Below are 23,534 nucleotides of genomic sequence, written 5' to 3' on the forward strand. Positions count from 1 at the left end.
GGATACTGCGCAATTGTGGAGATAAAATGAACAATCTGCTTGCACGTACGCATCCATACCTGAATTGGCGTGACCTGTTACCTGACTCTTTTTCGTAACATGTAACGCAACTCGATTGGGCCACGAATAGCTACAAATATGTTTCTGCCAGCTCCTCCCAACCCCATCTCTTTTTGCCCTTTTTTGCAACTCATGCATTCATCTACAACAAAAAAGACAGAGCAGGCTGTTTCTGAGTTAAACTATAATTCTGTAGAAACGCGACTGGCTTTGGTAGAAACTGGGGTGAAGCTGAGTTTTGCCTCTGCGAAAGGCTATTTTTTTATTTGTTTGATAGGGAATTGTTGAGGTAATAAATATTTCCCACTGCTCTTCTAAGCGTGTTTTGTGCAGGCCAAGACAGAATTGGAAACGTGATGTTCCGGCCGTTGACATGGAATTAATTTTTTTTAGTCTTTGTACCGATGTAGTTCTCATCTTTGTGTGCATTTTTCAAAGCATTTTACCGAAAACAAAAGTTGAATGTTGCAAAGCAAAGATTGCAATTCATGAGACTCAGTCTATCTTCAACACTGTATAAATGACTTTTATAAGTGATTGGTTCTCCATAAGGCTGAAAGACGTTTTAATAGCCATGATAGCAGTCAAAATTTGAGTGTGAAGTCATTCTTTTTTTGATATCATTCAAGCGTTCGAGTTCATCGATATTACATTGAAAGGTAAATGTTTACAAAGCAATTGAAACGGAATCTGTCTCTGTATACAAGTTACATCAAGTGTTCTACTTCCTCTGTCGAGACTCATCTCTGAAACCTCGGAATTTTTTGTGACTCGCGTGACCGGATCGCGTGACTCCATATTCAAAGTTGCACTGTGTGTTGTGCCTGTTGCACGTGTCCGCTCGTGAAGTTTGGCGCACGCAGATTTTGATTGACAGTGAAAATAGATCGGCCGATTGTAATATGTTTTTTGCACTTGAATCCTGCTCGCTTTCTGGGAAGAGTTTCGCGATCAAGCTTACCAAAGAAAGGTAAATAATCTCATTTTGAGTAAACCTTTTGCGTAGAACCTTTGTATAAAGTTCGTGATTGTAACTGATGCAAATGTGAGATGTTCGGCACAACTTCCGTGATGTTTGAAAGAAATCGCCATTCCCATCGAGTTACTACAAATCCACGCTTAAGGTTTCTAGTTTTGCGCCTTAGTTACGGTTATTGGCAGAATTATAGCGCTAGTTATAGTTACAGCATGATAAGCGAAGCGACAATTGCAATACTCGTTGCTTCAAGGTAACATGGAATCGTGACTGAGCAAAATTGAGTCGACTGTTCGTGTGTGTGTACATGATTATAAAGGTGGAACACGAACCCAGGAATCCTTTAAAGGTTGAGTAGTTTCACAGCGTTTATTGATTTGTAATATGTTCAGATACAACGGTCACACTATTAACATACACACAGAAAGAGGCTGTTCATTTTAGAGTGAATTTAGCCTTCGAACGCGAGCAAGCTATCTTAGCAGCTTTTAAGACACACCCCTTCTTTAAGGGTCCTCCAAGGGAGTGTGCTATCAAGCTGGTGTAAACAACAGCTTTGTTCGATGGTCACAGAGCCCCTTTAGATGGCATGCAATGGTTTTTCAATCAGCTTTTACGCTGCATTTGTCTCCGAATGAACGTTCCACCTTTGCTACTTTCATTGGTGATGAAGGTGGGCCAGGAGGGTAACAGAATGTTAATTGAATGACTTCCGATTCGTGCCATTTTATTGGGCGTGTGCTATCAAAACAAAGAGAGATAAAGGTGCATAATAGCTTGTCAATGAACCGTCTCAAGTTTCTTTGCTGCACGTTATCAGAATTAATTGTTTCGATCAACGAGCTATCAATTATATTGAGTGATGTGCATGATTTGGGTGAAATAACGTCTAGGGAGCTGCCATCAGATTGTCACGCGCAAGGTCTTGTGACTTAAGTTATTTTGCGTGTCAGTTATATATAGGGTGCTCATAATTCTTGAGTATTCTGTAAAGCAAATGTCGCCATATTACAATTTATAGCTCAAGCTACATTTGCAAGGTGGGCAGCGCGTGGATGGAACTCAGAAAGCTGGGAGAGACCGGGAACCAAACTGGCCAATCAAAACAAACAAAAATAAAGAAAATAAACCAATCATCAGGTCTTAAAGCAAAAGATCAGTTTTCAACACAACATGTTACAGTATAGTTGAACAACACAACACATGTTGCTAACACTCGTTAGACACGTTTTGACAGTGTCACAACTGATTTTGCAAAAAGTTGGAGATGTTGGATAAAGTTTGAAAATAGTCAAATTTGTCGGGTAACGTAACATGTTTGTGACTTTGCATAAGATTGTACTTGTTTGGTCACGTTCGGACGGAACGTTTGTGCAACAGAATCCGCGCGGCAGAGTGCAGCATTGTTCTAGCCCAACATGCGTCCTATTTCAAAGCGCCCGGGGCACAACGGGTTTTTAACATTTCTTTACCCTGCCCCCGGGGGGTACTCCCAAAAAAGTGGGGTAGGGGTGTGCGGCCTGCTTCCCAAAAGCCTTACCCTATTTATGAGCAAAATCTGCAATATGATCAAAATGGCCCAAATCAGCTAAAATCGATATCCTATTTATGACCAAAACGGCTGAAAAACCATACCCTTTGGGGCCGCACGTACCTATATACATAGCCCATATAAGGGAGTGCCTCCCTACAACGTCTTGTGCCGTTACTTCCTGTGCAGTATTTGCAAAGTAACTCTTTCCTTGTCTTCCTCAATCTGCGTAATCTATGCCGAGGTTTGGACCTTGCCTTCTCTCTCATCGTCCTCTAGAAGTTGCACCAGTGAAAAGGCGAATTTCTACATCTGTTCCGACATAGCGTCTGATGGGGCAAATATAACATCGACGGGCGTGTCACATCCTGCATGATGTTGCGTGCGTTTGGTCAACTTCTTGAAAACATGTCAGAACTGATCAAGCGTAGAGATGATCGATGTGTACATCACTCACTCCCTACTGCGCATCTAAGATACCCTCAAGGCTCACGTACCTTGCCTAACACGCTCATTGTGCAAGTGGCAGGGTACATTCTTAAGAAGATAGGGCAAAAGAAGGGAGCTCCCCGCTGAAAGCGTCAAGTTCTTTATTTCGCTTCTACTTCGGGTTAAAGATTTACGAACATTTCATTGCTTTATACATGTTGCGTGACAATTCAACACCGTGGATACCGTATGAGCAAGAAAACACTTTAAGGAAATGTAATCCCCGAAGGAAACAGGATTAGACACGGCTCGTATGTCTATGATTATTGGCGACTATAAATTTTGCAAAGGATTTCGCAGCGAGGTAGAGACGAAATTTGCTGCAATTTTTCCCGCCTGAAAAAATCACCTCGTTTGTCGCGTGCTTTACCCAGTAACGCCCTAAAATAACTGGGTGATACAGTTAATTTCGTCAAATATCGTGTTGGGTGAACATTTGTTAACTCAGACTTTAGCGCACACATTGAGACCTGTCGGAAAAAAAGTAAACATTAGAGTCCACGAGAAACTCTACAGTTGGCACTATCTAATTGGCTTAGCGTACAACACCAGCTGACCATGAAGGACCTTCGGGCGTTCCTGATAAAATGTTGTTTGCGTATGTGACTGACATCTGTGGTATATGTTTTTATCCAGGATTAATTTTTCATCTCGAAACTACGCACATAAAATGAGGTTTGGAAATCAACGGTTAATGGTTTGTTTATTTATTTTTTGAGGCAATAACAGTGAAACGAAAAAGAAAGATTACTTCAGGATAAGTTCCTCTTCATAAATGGGTTATTGTATTCACGTTCAGTTTAGGCGTTAGCTAGCTAGACAAGAAAAAACAAACAGCTAGCGCGACTATCCTAAATTATTCTCATTTTTTTAAAAGATCACTACGGGTTATGGGTCGACCTGCATCGTGCACAAGGTTCTTTGTTATGGGCCAAACGAAACAATAGGGAAAGAACAGAAACAATGCCCTAAACACAAGAGAGGTGCAGATTAACAAGAACGAATCAAAATGGAGTTTTCAAAAAGGGTGCAGTGCATGTTATTACTTCCCTGAAAGCTAACACTTGACTGGTGAGGAAATATTTTATGTCCGTGAGATCACCTGACTCAATTTTCGAGTGTTCCACTTCAATTTTCCTTTGTTATTTATCGGTCCAGCGCGGGAAACAAGTCATAATTGTTTTTGAGGGTGTGATAAATTACTTTGTTTGGCTCGTCACGATAGATAGCGTGACAGATGACGAATTCATGCTTAACGTATAACCGGGCTATGTAAGGCTCGAGTAATTACTAGTACACGATAACAACGGTTGCCGGTGGGGAGCGTTCATCGTTCACGAGTAGCAACTCTCAGTACATAGCTGCACTGCAAAAAAGACAAGTAAGAAAGACACTAGGGTAAGCTGTAAACACTTATTATCGTAGGATATTTGACAAATAGTAGACAACGTACTATGTTACATGCACAGCGACGGTTTATGCTCGATAGTTGCGTGAGCTATCGAGCCAAGGCGTGGGCCTCTTCTCACACACTGAAATTAATGTAACATCGATAGGTTTGCTTTTAAATTTTAACTAGCTGTTTATATACGACCGGCTAGTCGAATAAAACAGTGCGTTTCATTCCCTGAAAATGGCTTGCTTATTTCGCCGAATTATGTTTCATTAGTACTGACCTCGGTGTAATCACACTACGATTGGCTCAAAATTTGTTCGCGCGACAACTTTGTGCGTGCGTCGAGTGTTTCAACTAGCTTTTTCATTCGATCCTCCATTCATTTCACCTCCTGAAAAGGCTTATTTGCTTTGCCGCATGATGCTTTACCGTGATGCAAAAACACATCGGTCGGGTTACAATTCATTTTCGTGAACGGTCAAACAGCCGTCTGCCATCAGATCACGTTATTTTAACACGTGATTTGTGTCTGAAACGTACCAAAATCGCGGGTGATATTTTTTATGCTGTAAACGTAAGCTTAAAAGGATCTTACTGATCGAGCTTGAGAGATCTCAGTTTTCATTATTTCCGGTGAACTTTGAACGGGCGGCAAAAAGACTCAAACAAATGCAAATGTATTTGCTATGTATTACAAAGAATGCATTATCCACATGAACGTCACAAAACAACGCGTATTTGAATTATAGTGATGGGTCGTGGTCGATTAGCGTTGCAGACAGAACCCTTCAGTCACTATAGAAAATAATTTCCCTTTGTTATCCGCCCTGGGGATTCGGGCTGTTCTTTTTAAAATGAAGTAAGGCAAGCAAGGCTAGATTCAAATTTGGTTGTTAGGTCGGCAAGAACTGTCATTTATTAATCAAGACAGGATGAAAGGGAATGATGTAAAGTATAATCCACGCCACGTAGCTTGGAATTACAGTTATTGTGTTTTCACTTGGCCTTACAATATCATTTTTCCTTTATGGTAAATAAGCGGCCAGATTGCAGTCGAACCTCTCCACAGCGGCATCCCTGGGGACAGAAAGAAGTGACCGTCGTAGCAAGGTGACCGTTTTGGGGGATTAGGGGTGTAATATGAAAGTTTTTCTTTTACGTAGTGCAACATTTTTTTGTGAAAAAATGCTCATTTTTACCGAGGATTTTTGCAGCCATTTGACATCTCAGAGGGCTTTATACCCTAGGAATACGGTACATAATCATTTTGCACTGACTCTCAAGTCTTGAAAAGCAACTTTTATTCAAAACGCACGCTCTGTGCAAAGGAGGGTACAGTCGGCAAGTGAGAGCTTTACCGAGATGTAAAAGTCGACAGAATTTACGTGACTGCTTCGATCCCCGGGGATTGCTCAAGCATGCGTCGACTGTCAGATCACGTCATTTTAACACGCGATTCGCGTCCGAAACAGCACCAAAATCGCGGGTTATATTTTAAATGCTGCAAAAGGATCTTGCTGATCAAGTTTGAGACATCTCAGTTGCCCATTCATCTGTTCGTGAAATTACCGGTGAACTTTGAACTGGTCACAAAAAGACTAAAACAAATGCAAATGTATTTTCAATGCATTACATTATAGAATGCATTATCCATGGGGACGTCACAAAACAACGCGTATTTGAATTTTAAAAAGTGATGGGTCTGGATCGATTAGCGTTGAAGTATAAAGGGGCCTTCAGAGTACAGGGAGCAGAAAATGTCGAATTCAGCATTGAGCATTTTGTTAGTTGGCCCCACGGTTTTATTTTGCACCGAACACGCAGGTTATCTACTCCCATCTGATTGGTTTACAAACAGTGGAATTGGGTGGCTACATCATAGCTTGCATATGCGCCGAGCCTTGAAACTATCCCTTTGTAATGAAATGTTGGTGCAGGGCTTTCAAATTCAAGTATTTCTCTCCATCGCACCCGCGCGCCGATTGTATATAGCCCAATACCACAGCACCAAAATCGCAGGTAATTATATATTTTAAAATTTAAAATGCTTTAAAGAAGATCTCGACAGCTGTCCATTCATCTGTCCACAAAATTTCCGTTGAACTTTGAACGGGTCGCTATACATCACAAAGAATGCATTATCCATGGGGACGTCACAAAACAAAGCGTTTGGGTCGGAATCGACTAGCGTTGAAGAATAAAGGGGCCTTCAGTAACTATAGGAAATTCGTAGGAATACGGTATATAATCATTTTGTACTGATTCTCAAGTCTTGAGAAGCAACCAGTTTTATTCTAAACGGACACTCCGAGCAAAGGTGGGTACATTCGCCACGCGGAGATTTTGCTATAACTCAGCGTACAACACACCTGTCCTCTCGCTCAATGACATTTTCATTGCTTTTCTGACCTTTTCCAGTCTCGGTTACAGTTAAAAGCTTCGCTAATTACTTAAGCCGCCGCTTCAACGCTTCAGCATTCCTTCCCGTTGTTTTTGTAAGCTGCGTCAAATCACTTCCCTTTCTCGGAAAACAAGGAAATCCTTAAAGAAGTTAAAAACAACATCTGCAATCAATTTTTATCACTTAGTCTTCGTGTGCGCCTCTAGATACCCCGGCGGGAACTCACTGTGCATTCAAAAGAGCGATACAGTACCAGATAGTTCATTGAGTAAGAGAAGGGAGAGAAACGTAAGGTAAGACACGGGACGAAAAGTAAAGTAAGCTTTTTAAACCACTGTCCAGTTAAATTTCATAGGGAACTGAGTCAAACTTTTCTTTGGAAAACCTGAGCACATTCTTCACCTTTCCACGCGCAATCAGTGGAAGTAAAGAACAGCCAAAGTTTAACTGCAAGACTTTAAACTGGACTCAAATGGACTTGATCCGCGATCAGAGCCGAAATGACCTTTTCGGTTTAAATTTTCTTAAGATATTAATGCGCGATACAAAAGACTTAAACGCTTTAATGTAAAAATATTAAGAAGGAATTGAAATTGCTTTCGGTGGTCTTCCTAGTTTTTCTTCAGTTCACAGGCTATCTGATACATTACACGGTATGAAATGGAGTGGAGCCCATTCATAAAATGTACGAAGAATTGATTAAGCTTTACAGGTTGCGCCCTCTTTCTAGTTAAATTTACCGCAAGAGCTTTTGCAACCTTGGGTTTGTCTTGTAGAATCCGTACCTAGCCGTTTTTTATGTCAGGTTAAGATGTAACGACGGGTTTGTTTTCCGAAAATAATCAACGTGTTTTTCAAGTTTTATCAAATTTAAGCGTAATATTTGGTCTAACATTTCTAAGCGGAAAATTGATATTATCTTAAAGCGTATTCGACCTAATTTCCACGAAATAGCAACATATTTATATTACAGTTTCATTGAAATGCGGAAGCGTTGAAGCAAATTTCCGCAGCGGCAAACTTTATTTTCTTTTTACTAAGTGCCATAAGGCTTTTAAAGTAGATTACAGAGAAAGCGAGGTATGAATTTTTTAATCTGTTATGATTTGGGCTAATTATGGCAATTCGCCCTCCTGTGGAATTCGCTGATTTCTTCAATGGACCAAGCCACTATTAAGGAGGTTTTCAATCAATTTCGCTTTTAGGGCGCTTTTTGCTTGAAATCTATAAGGGTGACTTGAGGGGTAGTTTGAATCAGTTTGAAGAAAACCATATCTCCCATTGAAAACATGGCAAGCTTCCTTATTAGTTTCTATTAGCAAGTATTTTAATAACTAAAATAACCGCGAAATGATTTGGGTAGTTCTCTTGGAAATGCTCTTGGCAACTGCTAATGAACGGTACCATCAGAAATCTTATCTGATCAGTTCTATTGATTCTTGAAATTGCAAAATAGTCGTTTATTTTTCGAAGATTAATAACCTCTCGAAATTGAAAATGACACACTACTTCCTTGTCCCGAAGGCGATGAAAATTACAATATGGTAATAACACATTTATTTCCCGCCGTCCAGTCGGTTCGTTCCCAGAGCATTCTCTAAACCAATGAAAGCGGCTTCTTGAAAACGCGTGGATAGTTTTTGAAAAAATTTCCTGGCACACTCGAAAGATTTCCAATACTTATTATCCAACTAAAAAATTGTGCGACCAGTTGAAATTATCCAGAAAGTTTTCGGCATCATGTTGCCATTATCCTCCGTGCACACGTCTACTAATTAATCCTTTTCACGCTGAAAAGGCGACTTTTTCCGCGTGAGACGTTTGCACGCAACCTCGATCCCAAGCTCTCTCTACTGTGCAAGAAAAGAGAGGAGCCTGGGATCAAGGTTGTCTGCACGTTGGCTAGGCACCGTCAGTTCCTTAGCAATTTTGAGACGAAAACTTTGGAGCTCCAGTCTCGATGACCGGAATACAAATATACGTCAGCAGTTCAAAAGACGAACCAAATCCTCTCACACTCAAGTTGAGTTATCTAAACTACTTGGAGCTAAACAATCGAAACTAGAAAGAGTATTTCGCAAAAGCAAGGTGTGCCATGTGATTTATTATTTCATTTTTTTTTTTTTTTCATTAGAGCAAAATGAGTTCAAAGTATTCCAGTCCCGAGGAGTTTCTAGATTACGTCAAGAGAAAGAATCCTGGAGAGCACGAATTTCACCAAGCAGTAGAAGAAGTGGTCAGTAGCCTCTGGGAGTTTCTTGAGAAGAATCCCAGATACGATCAGGAAAACATCCTGGAAAGGTTGGTAGAGCCAGAGAGAGTGGTCATGTTCAGAGTCCCTTGGAAAGATGACAAAGGTAACTTCCAAGTCAACCGTGGATACCGAGTGCAGTTCAGCTCTGCTATTGGTCCGTACAAGGGCGGTCTGCGTTTTCATCCCACTGTTAACCTGGGGATTCTGAAATTCTTAGGATTTGAACAAATTCTCAAGAACAGCCTCACAACTCTTCCCATGGGTGGTGGTAAAGGTGGCTCGGATTTTGATCCCAAGGGAAAAACCGACAGCGAAGTGATGAGTTTCTGTCAATCATTCATGACGGAGCTGCAGAGGCACGTGGGTCCAGACACGGATGTTCCCGCCGGTGACATCGGCGTTGGGGGCCGGGAGATAGGGTACTTGTTTGGACAGTACAAGCGGATCCGAAACGAGTTCACTGGTGTGCTGACTGGAAAGGGCACGACCTGGGGAGGTAGCTTACTGAGACCGGAGGCTACTGGATATGGCTTGCTGTACTTTGTTCAAGAGATGCTCAATTCTAAAGGTGACAGCATCAAGGGCAAACTGGTCGCAATCTCTGGCTCGGGAAACGTGGCTCAGTACGCCACTGAAAAAGCCACTGAGCTTGGCGCCAAGGTGATCACGCTGTCAGACTCGTCAGGTACTATCCATGATCCAGACGGCATCACGCCAGAGAAACTGGCGTATGTGCTTGAGCTGAAGAATGTCAAGCGAGGCCGGATTAGTGAGTACGCTGCGAAATACGGTGTGACTTACCTGGAAGGAAAGAAACCGTGGGGCATCAAGTGCGACGTGGCTCTTCCCTGCGCCACACAGAACGAAGTCAGCAAAGAAGATGCCGAGGAACTGGTCAAGAATGGATGCATCTGCGTGGCGGAAGGTGCCAACATGCCAACACAACCAGAAGCGGTCAGGGTGTTGCAGAAGAACAAGGTACTGTTTGGTCCAGGCAAGGCCTCGAACGCCGGGGGCGTGGCAGTGTCCGGTTTGGAGATGACCCAAAATAGCATGAGAAGTGCTTGGACAAGGGAGGAAGTTGATGCTAAATTGCAGCAAATTATGAAAGCAGTTAATCTGCAGTGTGTCAAGTACGGCAAAGGGGAAGACGGCTCTGTGGATTACGTGAAAGGAGCCAACATCGGTGGATTCGTGAAAGTGGCTCAGGCCATGTTGGATGAAGGACTAGTTTGAGAAGCTATGTCAAACTTGAATCAAGGCTCTTTAGATTAATTTCATTCCATTTTGAGACTTTCTTTAACTGAACAGATTAAACATTTTCAGAAGCTATGGTTAATATAATAACTGAGTCTAAGATTTACTGTGAGAGCGGAACATGACTTTATATCAATAGTCGAACGTTTTAAGTTGGAAGTAGATTTTAGCACCAGTTTAACAGGTTTACCGCAAAGTGCGCTAATTTGATTCCTTTTAGGCGGGATTGTAATTTGTTTAAAACTCGTTAACAAAGTATAGCTTGTTTGTTTCACTGGCCTGGATTCTTTTTTTTTGAGTATTGATTGACAAATAAATTGCTCAAAAGCTCTTTTGCAACGAGATTTTCTTTACTGTTTCCTCGTGTTCTCTGCTTGAATGTAATCAATTCCGAGATCTGCAACAAATCACGTCACTTCCAATTATAAGAGTTTCAGCCGTTAAAGTTTCGGACGTTTAATTATTGGACACTTTTTCCTCATTTCGGACAAATTTCAGACAAAAATTTCGGACACTGCTGAAACATAGTCTAGGTAGTTTTAAGCATCATCCAAAAAAGACGAATTAGACTGAAACAACATTTGTGAAAACGATAGTTTTACAACAATCGCCTTCAGGTTTTGAAGACACACCAACGACAAAATAACGCAAATTCTATTAAAACCAAAACATGTGCGTTCTATCACGAATAGCGTTCTCTGATTGCCTACGCTACTCACTAAGTGTCTGTGAAGAGAATTTAGATAAAGTTTTGAACGACTGGTAGATTTATGCTAAAACAATTATTCGATCTCGATTTCCATGCGTGATAGTTGACTCGGGCTGCGCCTTCGTCAACTATCGCGCGATAGAAATCTCAAGCTCGTAATCTAATTGTTAAACAGAAACGTTAGTGGAAGTTTGGGAGAACGAGAAATGCTGTAGGAACACGAGCCGACAGGCGAGTGTTTCCTCAGCTTTTTCGAGTGTTTTCGAGTTTTCGAGTCAACTTTCACGGGTGTTTCTGTCCAATACATTATACGGTTTTTCTGTTTTTTTCCAAGGAAGTTATTACACTCTGCAGTCACGCGCTAAAATTGCAAGGACCTCGCTGTAATTCCAAGGACCTCGTGTATAGCCTTCTACACAGACTTTCTTTTAGAGGAATGCGTGACAAGCCTAGTCTCTTTAGCAGCCGTTATTTGGTCATAACGGCTGCCAAGCAAGCTATGAAAAGCCAATGAAAACATCAAAGCAGGAAGTTATTTCTCAAATATCACGCGGCTGGATAATGTCTTGTGGACTTTGACCTCAGATTGTGGACCATGCAGCGTCTCCACCTTCGTCGCGGGAATAACATTACGCTTACTCGCTCCGTTCATAGCAAAGCAGAGACTGTTTTAGCTGTAAAATACAGCTGCCATTGTGCCTACACAAATGAAAATTCTGACAACAGCAATCAAAAAGCAACTTGAGAATGTGGTGTTTCTTTTAAACAAGAATTATCTAAAATCACTTTATCATGCAATTTTTCTAGTTCCACATTGCTATAGGTCTGTTGCGCCGATTTACAAGAAAGAGGAAATTTTTAGACTGAGATGAATTCCGCTCTAAGGGACTGTGCAATAATTACCTGGAGGGGGGGGGGGGTGGGGCGCTGGGAAATGCGTGAAATATGCCCCAAAATTAACTCATGCCCCCCCCTTTCATTAAGCAAAAATAATTTCAACCCCCCCTCACATAATGATAATATTAAGGCCAACCCCCCCCCCTCCTTGAAAAAAGTCTCCTCCCATTGATTCCCTCATACCTAGTTTACTTGTTGGAGTTCTTCCTCTGACACAAACATCACTTCAAATGACTGCTTGACGTATGTCGAAGAGTCGAAGAGTCATTTGAAGAGTCATCATGATCAGTGAACTCTGAACTTGTGTCGTCTTCTACCAGAGCTTTGTCAGTGAGGGATTTTATTCCGGTTTTCGGTTTTGCACGAAATTTATTGCCGTTTTGTCGTTTTGGGCGTTTTTTTGCGCGGTTTTTTGGTTTCTAATAGGCCCCTAGGAAATTTCGAGCTCATAATCTAATTGTAAAAAGGAACACTCGTAGAAGTTTGGGAGAACGAGAAAAGCTGTGGGAACACGAGCCGACAGGCGACTGTTTCCACAGCTTTTTCGAGTTCTCCCAAACTTCTATTCGGACACTTTTTTGTCCGAAATTAAACTTTGTCCAAAATTTTTTGTAAGTGGTGTACTGCTAGTATTTTTGTTTCTGTGGCCTGGAAACAGGTTTTCACCACAGTATTTCAACATCCGCCTGACTCTTCCTTCCGAGGGTTTCGTTTTCCTTCTCCTCCGAGGAACGAGAAAGGGCCGGAGGGCGGAAATTTAGTATGGGCGGTGCTATTGACTAATCAGAGGCTTCGTTCTATCTGGACACCTTTCCGCGACTCAAGTGCAAAGGGAAGTATCGCAAGTTGCTTTACTGGGCTAGAAACTTTATTTACCCAGTTTAGGCGTGGCTTGCACGATTTCATTGACTCCTGACTGTCTATCACGCAGCCATTTCAATCTTTGTCAGTCAAATTAATTCGGAGGACCATTCGGGGAACAGTTCGGCATTTGCTTCCAATATTTCGGTTTGTATATTAATGTTGAAGTGGGAGTGTACAATATAAACATGATTCTATAGCTAAACCCTTCTCCCTATCCCCTTCCCTCCCCGTTGTCTGCAAGGCGAAACAAGAAGAACACGAGAACTTGTTAGTGGGAGTGTACAATATAAACACGATGTTGTAGCTAAGCCGTTCCTCCTTTCCTTCCGCTTGTCTGTAAGGCGAAACAAGAAGAACACGAGAACTTGTTGAAAACTAGTTTCCTGTCTTCCCTGGCGGGGAAAGCTAGGGAATGTTGCTAATTTGAACCCGAGAGGAATAAATTCTTTCATTGAGACAATCAGGTTTTGTAACACAAGGACAAATCAGGAAATCACCACCCACAAGTTGGACCCTTCCTTCTGACTCAACTGGGTGGAAAAGGGCCTCGACTCAGTCATCAACTTCCGGTCATTTCTATCTTAGGAAATTGTCGTCTTCACTGAATTCCCTCCGAGGACCTGGGCACAAGACATTTGTCATAAGCCTAAAATTTACTTCCTGTACAGAAACACAGCAAATAATTATTGTCATGGTGTGTTGAGTGTTCCGAGTCACTCTGTTGCAGCGGTGAACAGTTATTCTCTTGGATATAGAAAACACGATCTGTCCATGGAGGCTGTGGCCAAGCATTCGTTTACTGCTTCCCAGGTTGACGAACTTTCCTTCGAAAAGGGCAGTGTTCTGAATGTAAGTTTCAGAAGATTATATTTGCAGGTGACTTCCCTCTTCTTGTAGCTTTCAGGTGTTGTAAGTGAACGCAATTCATCTTCAGGTTTTAGACAAAGATGAAGACAAAAACTGGTACAAAGCGGAGCAAGACGATCGCGAAGGATGGATACCAAACACATATATTACTATGAAGCCTCACAAGTAAGTGAAATAAACTTGAACTTGAAACATATTTCACTTCTGCGTTTTGCTTTCCTTTCACCAAAATTCGTCAAGCACGGTAATTATAAACAACTCAAGATATTGTAGTGCAATCTTACTTTACGCTGTCTACATCGATGCATGACAATTGCTCAGTACTTTTGATCACGCTTTTGAATGCGTAACTGGGTTTTATTGATTAGATGTCCGTTGTGTTAAATTTAGACGTTTCCACGTTCCGGGACTTGTTTGATGTCACACGCTGCTGACGCTGGTATAGCAATAACATATGCATGATTTATTTGTAGGAACGCTTGTGTAATGTAGTACAATGCACAAATTGGTCGATCAAATAGATTCAAAGTTAGAGGAAACAATTCATTGCACGTAATATTATCCCAGTTAAATAGATGTTAAATAGATGCTGTAACTTCCCTGTCAAAATCGATAGGGATGTCCAAAACGTTATAAAAAGAACTCTTTGTTTCACCAGCCAATAGTTCTCTGGTTGGCATATTAATATCAAAAGGTGACGTCACTGATATCTTTGCTATAAAATTGCACAAAGCAACGTACTTTGGGAACTTAATACTATTGTTGCCCCCCGAGAAAAAAAATCTGAACTTCTTCTAGATTGCACATAAAATGGAATGACCAAATGTTGTTCAATCTGTTACTGGCCACTGCATTTGCCAGATGACGGTGTCCATAACATTATACCAAATATCTAAACAGGAACCTATTTATACACTACACTAATGCAGGGAAGCACCATGAAAGCAGATATGTCACAACACGAACAGGTTATTGAACAAGCTTCTTTGGTTAAGATTAACCTCTTGCTAAACGAGCGCAAGGGCCATACGGTAGAATATTGGCTTGAGACTGTAGCAGCGCAGATGTCATTATGCTTGGTCTGTACAAAAACGACCCAGGGTCAATATTCGGCAAGCAAGCTCGGTTAGTAAGTAGTTAATCATACGGCACTAGGGTTGTGTTTGTTTATGGAATTGACTGGCTTTTGAAAGCAAGAAATACATTGCTAATAATATTGATGATGATAATAATAATAATAATAATAATAATTACAATAATAATATATGACCATTTCAGTTATAAAAACTGCTATCAACACATCAACATGGGTCCTGTGTAACACGAATAAATAAATTAATAATTTACTGTTTTCATTTTATCAGGGGCACCCAATGACCGTTTTCTCTCTAATGCTGTTAGATGCTGTTTTAGGCTATCTGGAGTACTTTTAAAGCTCTGTAGGTTAATTTTAGGTTGCACTAAAAAAATTTTATCTGTTCGGATATTCTAGGGGAACTTGAGTATTCTCGAATTTATTAGGGCTTTTTTGTCCATTTCCCAAAAACCTTAGGTCTTATCGCCTTTCCGAAAATGATAGCTGACCTTTTTTCGGTACTCAAAACGACATTTTCAACAGTCCGAAAACAACAGACATTAAATTTCTCATATCACGAAAGTTCGAGGTGCCAATTCTCTCAAGAAAATCAGAGGGGATTAAAGGCCTTCTGAACAGATAATTTACCGAAACGATCCGTTGGGTGCCCCTGATTTTATGACTGATGAAGAACCAATTGGAAGCTCGGATTAACCTCAAGAGTACCTTGCCATATGCTTAAAATATTATATTATCTTGTTAACCAAGTGTGAGGACTGTATTGGGAAAATATCAGCCCAAATCAAGCTGATGCTCTTCTAGTATCGCACTGAGCACCTCTGGTTAATAAGAGATTTAATTTACAAATGGGTGAAAATATTAAAAAAATTTTCCACTGTTACATACTGGATAGACACCATCAAATTAAAACACGAATTCTGCTTGAGGGCTTTGTGTTCACTAGGAAAGGAAACATTTCACATTTGAGTTCATTTTTTTTTAAACAAAACCTTGAAACTACAGTTTAATCTCCATGAACAGCCACCTCTGTAGAATGGCCACTTTTTTTGGTCCTTGCAGACAGTCCATACATTCACTCTTACTGTAACCTCAACCTCATTCCCAGGATCTCTCATCTTACCGCCCCCTGGAGTGAGCGAGGAGAGACCTTGGCTGGGTCTGGTCATGTGTCTCCCAGAATCTGGGAGATGACAATTAAATTATTGAAGGGATGGGCGGCCTAGTAGGAATTTTGTCTATACTTAGCCTACGGGAGTGCAGGATGTGTTGTCACCAAAGTAAACCAGGAATGATATGATGTTCTGCGGCAATGTCCGGCGGTAATATTCTGCATATGCCGAGGAAAACTTATCCATCATCTGATAGCGGAAATCTAAGTTGCTGAAGGTTGTGTGGTTCAGTGAAGGACGTTGCATAAGCTTTTTGTAAAAATCTCCTAAAGAAGGCGAATGGAGAATTGCACACCAGGGCCGAGGCTGTGTATGGAAGATCTTTGACTCATCTCAGTTTACCTCCGAATGAAGTGTAGGTCTTGTGAATGGCAATTAAATAATTTTGGAGTGTTAAGGGCCTCGAACACTGAAAGCCAAAGTCACTAAGTTTGAAAGGAGCGAAAGGGTGAAAAGATTTATTGAAGTGTCACCGCGCCGTCAGCGCCCCGAACTTTGCAGAGCGCGATGGATACAACGACTCGTCGCGATATGTATTTGATGATAAACTGGATTTGTTGTTGATGATAAACTGGATTTATCTTCGACCGAAAGGAGGCTAGAAGGAGAGGTCCAAAGCAGGGTGGCAGTCCTGGAGAGAGGTGCGCACTGCAGCGCAAGACAGGAATCGATGGAGAGCACATGTGGAGGCCCTATGTGCCAACTTGGCGCCAGGGGACAGGTGAAGGTGAAGGTGGTGAAAGGAGGCTAGAAAAAGAAAAATATAATTTTTATTGTGTCGATAATAAATTACTGTACGTGACTCCAATGGTTCGTGACAATTTTCGATCTCTGGACCTTTCTTTGCTTCACGCGTGTTTCTGAGGGCACTTTTTATGTATGGGTTATTGACCAAGTGTGAGGTCAAGATGGCAGGATTTTGGCCAAGTTCTTTTTTTGCGTGTTTATGGACCGAGACGGAGTCAAGGTCCATAAACTCGCAAAAAAGGAACGAGGCCAATATCCAGCCATCTTGACCGAACAAGCTTAGTCAGTAAAGGATTTATTATATGGCTTTAGGGGAAATTTTTCTTGCGGGACACAGCCGGTAGTCCCAAGCGGGCAAGATAGCTCCATCTTACCCGCTCGGGTAGCCAATCACAGCGCAGGATTTGATTCATCTTGCCCGCTCATGGAGCTAGCCATATAATAAGCCGTGTTATTAGAAGAAACGGAAATTATAAGTAGAGCGGAGTTGTTTGATTATGTTACAGCATATTTTTGAGGTCGTAGGTCTGCATGGTTTCCGCTGTTAACTGTGCATTGCTTCGTAGAGTTTGATACCTCTGTAATTTGTCCTGCCATGCTTATGCTTTGTTTAGGTTTGTTTCTATTGCAAGCATTGGCTCTCCAGGGAAAAAGAGTAAAATATTCCGTGAACATGTTGCTTACTTGCATTCCATATTGTGACGCCGGGCCCAGCTATTTGATTAGAACTGTTTGCAAGCACAGTGCGTTGCACGAATATCATATTTATCTTCGTCCCGCTTTTCTTCAGAGACTGCTGTAGCTTTACTTTTAGAAAGCTATATGTTCTTCTAGAGATATTATGTTTCTTGCATCAATTTGATCGAGTACATTCAAAGGAGAAACAGCAATTACTAAGGGATGAAATTGCATTAAATTGCACTGCTTGACGTCCATGGTTGAAATATAACTGACTTTCCATAAATCCAGTGGGTAAGACGACAACACTGAAAATCACGACCACATTAAATTTCCTCAAGACAGACTTGCTTAACCTTTAGGTAAACGTTGGAATAGATATTATTCCAAATTTCAACGCCGCGGGTTATGGCAGTCGCAGCGCAATACACTGAATTCGACATTGACAAAGCTCAATACAACATGACAAATTGCTGATTACAGAGGACCCCTCCCTGATGTTCTTAATTGTCAAAGTGGCACGGGACCAGACCCAACCAGGGTCTCTCCTCGCTCGCTCTAGGGGGCGTAAGATGAGAGATCCTGGGAACGAGGTTGTTGTAACCTCTCTACAACAGACACCTCTCCACAACTGCAATGTCGTCCCAACTGCCAAAATAACCTCTCAACAACTGCCAGTTAATCATTGTCTGACGAATAGTGTATACAAAACCCAATTTTTTTAACATAAAAGATCACCAAACTTGATCCATACCGTGCTGTTGGTCTCTGTTTCTGTTAAGTTTCTGTTTTATCGATTTATATGTGATAAAATGAGCAGTTATTGGGAAAAAATATTGCACACCTGAAAAGAAAAACGTGTAAGACAGGATCATGTGATCATTTGAGATGGGGTGTGATCCATAATTGGAAAATATATCAGACTAGCAACAGAGCAATCTGAGTGGCTGATTTTAGTTATTCAGAACCTCTGAACTAAAAACTCTGAGTGTATAAATGGCCTTAATCTTTTTCTGCATGTTTATGTGCCAAGATGCATGCCTCAGAATAGAATCAGCAATATGTTTATTAAGTGTTAAAATCGACAGCCTAATGATTAAGGAACAATTTTAGAAAATAGCAAACTGATTATTCCCTAAAATTACAGATGGTTCCATGGAAAGATAACAAGAAATCAAGCAGAAGAAGCCCTTTTGCAGGTGCGGTGTGAGGGTGCCTTCCTCATACGAGAAAGTGAAAGTTCACCAGGTATCATTAAGATATAAATAATATATTCAGAATCAATACATACATGGAATTTTCTTTGGCACATTCCAGAGAGAGGCTCTTTGTCTACTGTTTCCAAATCTAATTAGAATTTTAGAAGTGGTGGTTTTTGTGGAGGAAGAAAAACCAAGAGAAAAATCTTTGGAGCAAGATGAGAACCAATAACAAGCTCAAAACAACTTGTGGTGCTTGAAGTTCAGGATTCGAACCTGAGCCACATAATTGGTGGTTGACAGCTGCTCTCACACTGTGCCATCCCTGCCCACCTATAGTGACAAGCACTGTTACTGTATGTGCATGTTAAAATCAGTTGTTATATTGTTACCTGTTTTAGACCTCAAGACACTGAATAATCCAACAGTACTGTTTCCACCACATTTGCCCAAATTTAGTATCACTTGCCATAGTCATCACCATAGTTTGTTTTCTTCTGTAGCATTAAGTTGTTGGCTGTGTTAATAATTTTTTTCCATTTTTGTTTACTTTGTTACTTATCAGGCGATTTCTCTCTCTCTGTCAGGTAAGGGTGTTGAATATTATTATAATTTTTTTATGACATTAAAACATAACAAGGTTTAAAGACGAGTCATCTCAGAATTGGTATATCATTGAAAATATTAACTAAAAATATTACTACATGTATTTAGCTCAGTAATTTCCACACCACCCAATCTTCTTCTTCTCTTTTGTTATCATCATATAAGTTGATATTATCAAGTAGTCTTGTTTAACTTCCCCATCCAATCCTAACTTTCTGATGCATGTGTTGCCTAGTTCCTGTATGGCTTTCTCCCAGGCCTTCGCGGTCAATTGATTTCGGTGACTTGTAGGAACTTAAGGCAAGTGCAAGTGCAGACCACCCTTTTTTACTCAAAATAAGAGAGAGAGAGGGGGGGGGGGGGGGGGCCCGGGCCCCTCCCCTAGATCTGCCACTGCATCCCACCCTGAGTTGTCATGCTATGACAACTGAGTATCTCACATAGTCTGAGTATCTCACATTCCATTTGTTTTTGGGGTAAATATTCTGCATCCTGTTAATTCCAATGTGCAGGTCCAGAAAATATCCATACTCCCTCCACAGAAGGGATTGAAATTTCCTGGGGGGGATGGGGGGGGGGGGGGCTCTGTAAGACCAAAAAATGTAAAGAAATGTGTGAAGCATTATTGGAATTTCCAGAGGGGTGGGGGTGGGCCTTATAAAAAAATCCCTTCCGTGGGGGAGGTATGGATATTTTCTGGAACTACACAATAATAATTGCAAAAAATCAATGATCTTCTTTCTTGATATCCTGTTTTATCTGATCTAAATGTCCCATATTCCATTAATTTTTTCCTGAAATATCCAGTACCCCATTAATTGGACCTCATGAATTGAGTTTTTGAACTGAATTTTTGTCTCCTTTAGGACTGGTGACATTGTGCAACACTTTAAAATTTTTAAAGATGGTCAAAAGAGGTACTACTTGTGGAGTGAAAAATTTCGATCTCTGAACCAGTTGGTTGAGCACCACCGGTCCAACTCAGTTAGCAAAACTCAGCACATAGTACTCAATGAAGTGGATTTTACAGTGAGTATCAACGCAAATAAAACCAGAATACCAGAATACAAATACCGGTAACAAATAAATACTGGTTTCATGAATGTTTAATTCATAAAGTACGATTAAACATTTTTTCCTGGTAGACTATAGATTTTGGTAACTTATAAATTCTAATATAATTTAAAATATAAGTAAGAGAGGTTTTCAGTTGAGTGTCATAAAACCAAATCAAATTAATTACTCTGACTTAGCCAATTAAAAAGACACAGACAGTCAATAGGCCATTTCCAAGTTGCCCTTAGCCTCCATGTCAAAACGAGTCATCATGCAAAACCATTGTTATGAAAATGGTTTCATCTGTAGTTTCATTTTCATGTAAATCAAACTCATTTTCATAAGAAAAGTTTTGCATGAGGACTTGTTTTGAAACAGAAGCAAAAGACAACTCGGGAATGACCTATTGAACCAGTCAAAACTTGAAGCATTAATAACTGTAGCTGGCATGAAGGGCAGAAAAACAGGTGGCAGTGAATCACGATTGGTTTTCGTTTCACCTCTGATGGGATGAAAAAGTAGTGTGACTCTCAGTGACTAGAAAATAGCAGTAAGATCTAGCACAGTAAATTATTGTAAATAGAAGTTTTAAATTGTGAGCAGTTCGAAACTTTCTTCCACACTCCTAATGTGAGAGCTTAACAGTACTGTATTTAAACTTCTTCCTTTTTGTATTAGGATGAGATGGTGCAAGCAGTATATTCTTTCACTGCTCAAGATCATGATGAACTTAGCTTCAATGCTGGTGACTGGATAACAGTGTTAGATAAAAGTAACAAAAATTGGTGGAAGGGACAAGTGCACAATGCTGTTGGAATCTTCCCTTCAAATTATGTGTCCACGGAAACAATCAACAAAACTTAAGCACTCTGTACACTATACTCAACATTTACTGTTCTGGAACAGTTCAGGGTACATATTTTTAAATAGCTTTCTTATCAGGTTGAACATGACAAAAAATTGAACAGCTAGGGAAAGAAAGACTTCTTTGGCACAGTAACTGCATTTATTTTAGTCCTGGGTCAGTCCTCGTGGTTATTTAGGAAATGGTTCTTTTTTTTGAGGATAGTGAAGTTCGTAATAAGGAGAATTCTTAGAAATAATTATTATTAATGATAAGATAATGCAAGCGCTACTGGTACCACGTTTTAACTAGATCCTGATGTAATACAGTTCGGACAGTCATGTTGACATTTTCTAGGCAAGTTACATTCATTTGGTGTTTTGTTTTGGTAATAAACATTTTCCCTTAAAATAATATCACTAAGGCAAGTACTGTTGATTTTCAAACTTACGTGTAATACATTTTCTAATAATTAAGGTTGAAAATAATTGTTGTATTTAAAAGTGGTTCTGAAGTAGATTGATAACTGTAGCTTTTTTAGTGCAAATTTTGTATATTTGAGTTTTGTAGTCCAAATGATGTGATTTAATATTTTGAATGACTTAATTTGTAGAAAAATCTCCAAACAAAGACAGTTTTTGTGCTGAAGCCGAGAGACCCAGTCCACTCTTGTGCAAAAAAATGACCATTATTTAAAGTGCTTATGAAAGTTTTTTTTATTTGCTCAATGGAATCTACATCTACAATATCCAGTTTTTTTCCCCGATAATCTCCATATCATGATCTCATGTAGATTTGAATCAAGGAAATAAAAAACACCTGTCATGTAGCACTTTTATGTGACATTTCCTTGTAAGACAAAACGCCAACCAGCATGACATGATAACAAAACTAATTATATACATGCAAAAATTTCAGCAGGCCTAGGGCACATCATGTTAGATCACATCAGAACTTTATGGGTTGCCAGGGAGCTCTTTGGAACATCTCACGGGATTGGCTTAGAAAATGATGTACAAACAATAGTAACAATGTACCCCGACCTTAAAACAAGAGAGCTTCATGCTAACAAGACCCCGTGAAATTAGAGGTTCTAGAGAGCTTCATGACAACAGAACTTTATCAAACTTGGTTGAATACCAAATTTGTTGGTTGATGTTTAACTTCACTGTTGGCAATAATATAATTTTGAAAATGGGAACAAAGTGGGTGTACAATGTTTGTGCCAAGTAGAATAATTTGCAGTTTTAAATTTGTTTTAGGAAATAGTGTGGTGAAGTCCACCCTAAAATTTTCATTATTTAATTCTTAATAAGGTGTACCATCTTTCATGGTTTATTCAATACTTAGATGAAAATCACAAATATTGTGAATAAAATGTTACCCCTTTTTCATTGTGTTTGTAGTAAGTGGCACATTAAAGCTAGTAGACTTAGGGCTGTGTTATTTCTTGGCTAGATTTCCTCAACACTTTACCATGCCTCATAGTTAGTGCGCTCGTCTCTGGATCGAGCGGTCCGGGTTCGAGCCCTGGCCGGGGACATTGTGTTGTGTTCTTGGGCAAGACACTTTACTCTCACAGTGCCTCTCTCCACCCAGGTGTATAAATGGGTACCGGCGAACTTAATGCTGGGGGTAACCTTGCGATGGACTAGCATCCCATCCAGGGGGGAGTAGAAATACTCCTAGTCGCTTCATGCTACAGAAACCGGGATAAGCTCCGGCCTGATGGGCCACTTGGCTCGCATGCAGACTTTACCTACCTTACCATGCAGTATTGAAAACCAGACGTTGGGTAAACCAATAAGATTGTACTTAACACGGGTTGAAAAAAAAAACAGATGTCACATGAAACAGTAACCCCTTTTTATTGCATGAACCTAACACTTAATAACCAGAAACAAAAACAGGTTGGAATGAGATGCGAACAGAGTCTGTGAAATATAATTATCATTACTGCAAAGGTTCAGTATGCCAAAAATATCAGAATAAGGATATGCTAACATTGACTGCTTTTGGAGTGTGGCATTATTTAGCTCAAAAACACAAACTGCTCACATGGTACAAAATAGGTCACGATGAGCTGAAAGTTACTCACTAGCAGTCCAAAGCAAAGGAGAGTCAAGCTTGACTGGTGTGAAGCTCTTTGTTCTGAATGTGCCACTGCCTAACTTGTGGCCTAGCCTGGTTGACTTTGTACTATGTGACCAGTTCCAGCAAACAGCCTCTTTTACTAATAGGCCACATTTGCTATGTCAATATTCTAACATGGCTCTGAGGCTTTCGAGGCAAAATTGTAAATTGTTTAGGTTTCTTTTGTCTCTCAATCCCCAAAAGAGACTTGGATACAAGAGGAAAACAACACCAAATATAGAAGTTTGTCCAGAAAACTTCGGAGCCATAATAGAATATTGATATATCGAGCATGGCCCATTAGC

General features: G+C 40.4%; 2 protein-coding genes across 4 annotated transcripts; both read left to right on the plus strand.

Annotated features, from left to right (window-relative positions):
• The first annotated feature begins 906 nt into the window (after positions 1-906).
• On the plus strand, positions 907-10,708 carry LOC110049851 (uncharacterized). Of its 3 annotated transcripts, none has more exons than XM_020755685.2 (2): positions 907-1,030; positions 8,988-10,708. In XM_020755685.2, exon 2 carries the CDS (start codon positions 8,994-8,996, stop codon positions 10,341-10,343), a length of 1,350 nt encoding a protein of 449 aa, XP_020611344.1. In that variant the 5' UTR covers positions 907-1,030; positions 8,988-8,993; the 3' UTR covers positions 10,344-10,708. The 3 variants fall into 3 exon arrangements, with proteins under 3 accessions (XP_020611344.1, XP_020611345.1, XP_020611347.1); XM_020755686.2 differs by lacking the exon at positions 907-1,030 and adding an exon at positions 4,302-4,454; XM_020755688.2 differs by lacking the exon at positions 907-1,030 and adding an exon at positions 7,013-7,146.
• Positions 10,709-13,456: 2,748 nt separating this feature from the next.
• LOC110049862 (growth factor receptor-bound protein 2-like) lies at positions 13,457-22,531 on the plus strand. Its single transcript, XM_020755705.2, has 6 exons — positions 13,457-13,683; positions 13,769-13,866; positions 18,539-18,639; positions 19,156-19,177; positions 20,063-20,225; positions 20,931-22,531. The coding sequence occupies exons 1-6, from the start codon at positions 13,606-13,608 to the stop codon at positions 21,114-21,116; spliced, it is 648 nt and encodes a 215-aa protein (XP_020611364.1). The 5' UTR covers positions 13,457-13,605; the 3' UTR covers positions 21,117-22,531.
• The last annotated feature ends 1,003 nt before the right edge of the window (positions 22,532-23,534 follow it).

The sequence above is a fragment of the Orbicella faveolata genome, unplaced genomic scaffold (genome assembly GCF_042242905.1).
Source record: "Orbicella faveolata isolate gen_17 unplaced genomic scaffold, um_ofav_v1 contig_2, whole genome shotgun sequence".
NCBI classification, from domain to species: Eukaryota; Metazoa; Cnidaria; class Anthozoa; order Scleractinia; family Merulinidae; genus Orbicella; species Orbicella faveolata.